Source organism: Rhagoletis pomonella, unplaced genomic scaffold, assembly GCF_013731165.1.
Source record: "Rhagoletis pomonella isolate Grant_MI unplaced genomic scaffold, Rhpom_1.0 Rhpom_scaffold_14551, whole genome shotgun sequence".
Classification (NCBI taxonomy): domain Eukaryota; kingdom Metazoa; phylum Arthropoda; class Insecta; order Diptera; family Tephritidae; genus Rhagoletis; species Rhagoletis pomonella.
The window spans coordinates 1-3,885 of NW_023473074.1; the positions used below are offsets into that span (position 1 = coordinate 1).

At 42.6% G+C, this 3,885-nt stretch overlaps 1 protein-coding gene across 1 annotated transcript; it reads right to left on the minus strand.

The window, feature by feature from the left end:
* Window positions 1–2,015: 2,015 nt before the first annotated feature.
* On the minus strand, window positions 2,016–2,606 carry LOC118757121 (ATP-dependent RNA helicase glh-1-like). The gene is made up of 2 exons (XM_036491859.1): window positions 2,249–2,606; window positions 2,016–2,171 (listed from the first exon to the last, which is right to left on the minus strand). The coding sequence occupies exons 1-2, from the start codon at window positions 2,549–2,551 to the stop codon at window positions 2,163–2,165; spliced, it is 312 nt and encodes a 103-aa protein (XP_036347752.1). The 5' UTR covers window positions 2,552–2,606; the 3' UTR covers window positions 2,016–2,162.
* Window positions 2,607–3,885: the final 1,279 nt, after the last annotated feature.

Here is a 3,885-nt window from a genome sequence, read left to right on the forward strand (position 1 = left end):
CTCTACTTTCCGACGCATTTGAGGGAACCAATAATGGCGACTAATTTTTGAACAGCTTTTATCAACAGCTTGGTGTCCGATCTTCTCATGCATCAACCTTATGATATTATCCTCCATCTCACTTGGGATATACAGAACTTTACATCCTTTGCGATTAATCTTAAAAACAAGACCATTTTCTAATTCAAATCCTTCGACAACTCCCTCTTGTAATTGATGTCGTATGTTTTTAATTTTCTCGTCCCTTTCCTGAGCAACTTGGACTTGGAATTCAACCTCATCAACATCTAAGGCCGCGCCGACTTGGCAGCGACTAAGTGCATCTACATGCCCCATGATAACTCCACTACGGTGTACTATCTTGTAATTATATGCTTCTAACTCAAGAGCCCACCTAGCTATTCGCGCATTAACTTGTTTCCTTTCTAGAGTCATGGCGAGTGAGTTACAGTCAGTAACTATTTTAAATGGGATCCCCTCCAAATATACTTTAAATCTACGTAACGCATAAATTACAGCTAATGTCTCCAACTCAAAGCTGTGGTATCTGGCTTCCGCAGCGGAGGTACTCTTAGAAAAGTAAGCTATTGGGTGAAACTTCTCGTCGTGTTGCCGTTGCAACAAAACTGCACCAAAGCCAGAGGTGCTTGCGTCACAATGGAGTTCTGTTTCCTTTGTAGGATTATAGATCGCAAGAACTGGAGATTGCGTTAGCTTGTCTTTAAGTTGCTCAAATGCGGTGATACAGCTTTCGTTGAAATCGAAATCAACACCCTTTTTTAGCAAATTTAACAATGGCCTAGCAATTTTGGAGAAAGACGGCACGAATCGGCGGAAATATGAAAATAAACCTATGCAAGAGTGTAATTCCTTTTGGTTAGATGGCACTGGATATTTCCGTATATCTTTGACGTGAGATTCACTTAAAGTGATTCCGACTGGGGATACAGAGTATCCCAGGTACTCTATCTGAGTATACCCAAACTTGCACTTTGATAAATTTAGTTTTAAACCTCGTCTACTAATACGCTTCAATAATGTCATCAATAAAGTTTTATGCTCTTCGAGAGTTGCAGTGGCAACTAATATATCATCCATGTAGATGATCGTCCACTAAATCTCTAAATATGTCGTTTATGAAACGCTGAAAACCAGCCGGGGCATTTTTAAGTCCGAACGGCATTTTAAGATATTCATACTGTCCATTCGGTGTCACGAACGCAGTGTATGGAATGGACTCCGGTGACATACTAACTTGGTGGAACCCATTTTTTAGGTCTAAAACAGAAAAAATATTCTTACCCTCGAGATATTCTATACAATCCTCTATGAGTGGCAGAGGGTAGTTATCTCGTACGGTTATTTTATTCAGACCCCTATAATCAACACATAAGCGCTTCTGGCCACTCTTCTTCCTTACAAGTACTATTGCTGAAGCGTAAGGAGAATTACTCGCCCGTATAATCCCATCCCTTTCTAAATTTCTTACAATATCCTGGACTACAGTACGATCGGCAAATGATAAACGTCTAGGCGCACAATAAAACGGCACATCAGTTGTTAAGTGAATCTTCATTTCGTATTCTACTGGCTCTACCCTAAGATCTTTCGGATTTATATACGAATCGAACACTAATTTACTTAATTCGGCACGCTGATTACGATTTAGCGCAAAGTCTATATCCAACTCTTCGTTTTGGCTATCGATTTCAATATTGAATATGTCCGGCAATTCGACGGATACCCGCCCGCTGGGACCAACATTCCCACTCGTACCGATCATGTCCCCGGATTCAATGTTATTAGGTGGCGCATAAGCTTTTAAGAGGCTAAACTTGTTTAAGATTTCGACCAGGTCATTCGACAAGGGAGTGCAAAGAGTGTTCTTATATATCAATAAATTGTCTCTCGTATATTTACGTTTTATTTTAGCTAAGTGTATGTTAAACTGCTTCAAAAAATCTCGTCCAAAAATAACAGGTACTAACATTTCATTTTCTGGCAATATATTTATTTTGATATTTTTTACTTCATTTTTAAATTTCACAGAACAAAGGACTTGACCCAATATTTTTAGTTTTAATCCACCAATGCTGCGGTAAGTATGTTGTGGCTCTCGTAAAATTTGGCAATTATTTGGCACACACGATTGCTTCATAAAGCTAGTTGGACTACCGGTATCAAAAAGGGAAATGAATTTATTAAATTTCGCACTCTCTTGTCGATTGGTCTCAAAAGTAATACTTACAAAATTGAACGATTCCAGCTCGGTGAGGTCGTTTTCGTAAACGGCAGCAACTGGTTGGTCGGCAATCGGCTTCAAAATTTTCCGTGGATTGGTGCATGAATGATGGTCGTGACCCATCTTCCAGCACCGGAAGCAGGACCCATTCGGACGCATCGGATACGGGCAGTTTGGCTTTATGTGGCCCCTCTTGGAGCAGTTAAAGCATAGTGGCTGGCTGTTTCCTCCAGACTCGGCAGTAAGCTTATCAGAGGCTGACGGCTTGACGGGAACGGCAGGTTGCTTTGCGGCAGCGGCAGGCATCATACGTCGAACAGTACCAAAATTTGGCTTGAGGTATTTGGAAAAGTAGCGATTCACTAGCCTCTTCAGCTCGTCCAGTGATTGTGCTGGCATAAGTAAATTTATATTGTTTATTTTATTCCCGATCCCATCAAAGATCAAGTCGATGACGTCAGTTTCCTGGACACATCCACGTTTCGCCAGAGCCTGCATAGTCAATATGTAACAGTGCAGTGATTCTTCTTGGGGCTTCCACTTCCTTTCGCTCAACATTCTGTAGACGTCGTGGCGAGTAACTGCACTGTCGAACTCATCTATAACTGCCTTCCTCAAATCATGATAGTTGAGTGCAGATGTCGTCGTTAAAAACACTCTCGCTGTTCCATGTAGTGAGCGACGTAAGCTTAACAATTTAAATTGATCGTCCGCATTAACCGTACGCATTATTTCCTCGAAATCGTGGAAGAAGTGTTGAACTGATTGTGCGGTACTATCACCACTAAATTTTGGAACTGCGTGCTCAATGTCTGCGAATGAAGCTCTACAAGCACTTGGTTGGGCAATCGTAGTTTTCAGCTTTTTTATTTGACGTTGCAGCTCCAATATTTCGCGCTTCTTCCTTAATTCCGTAATCTGTTGGTCCAAATTATCAGCGGTGTAGTCGTCACCGGCATTCGTAGGGCTGGATGCCGTGTTGTCAGCGCCAGCGGAAGTTTTGTCGCTGGTGTAGCTATTGGAGACGGCAAGGTTTACGGAGGCAGCATTTTCGGCATTGGCGGTAATATCGGCATTGGCAGTAATATCGTCAGCGGCGGGGATTATAGTGACGGCAGCATTGGTAACGGCAGCATTTTTAGCGCCGGCGGCAAGGCTATAGGCGGCACGACGTTCACGAACGGTATTTTCAGCAACGTTATTTAGGTTAGCGGCAGGGGCGCTAGCGCCGGCGTCACGGCATTCGCCAACGGTATTTTCGGTAACCGTATTTTGAGCATCTCGTACCTGATCATACCGCGTGGCGTCGATTATGATGGCACCGTTGTCTGGAGCTGCTCCCTCATCCAAGTCGGATATGTTGTCGTCGTCCACCTCATTGAGCGCCTCATTTGTGCAGTGTGCGGCGTATAAACGCTTTAATTGCGCCACCGTAGCCGTCGCGGGAAAACCAACACTAGCCGCCATTAGAGCGTCGACTAGAAATTGCTTTGTTAGCCTTTGTGGCATATTCGATTTTATTACTTTTATTTAACTTTATTTAACTAAATGGGTACTTGCACCCACACCTGAAGCTTTAAACGCAAAAGGTTTTATTTTTTTTTATTTTAGGATTGTAAAAGACACAATTTAGACGGCGTGCT

Excerpts from the sequence above, each read along its gene's own strand:
- LOC118757121 (XM_036491859.1), bottom strand. The coding sequence starts at position 2,551 with ATGATGCCTGCCGCTGCCGCAAAGCAACCTGCCGTTCCCGTCAAGCCG.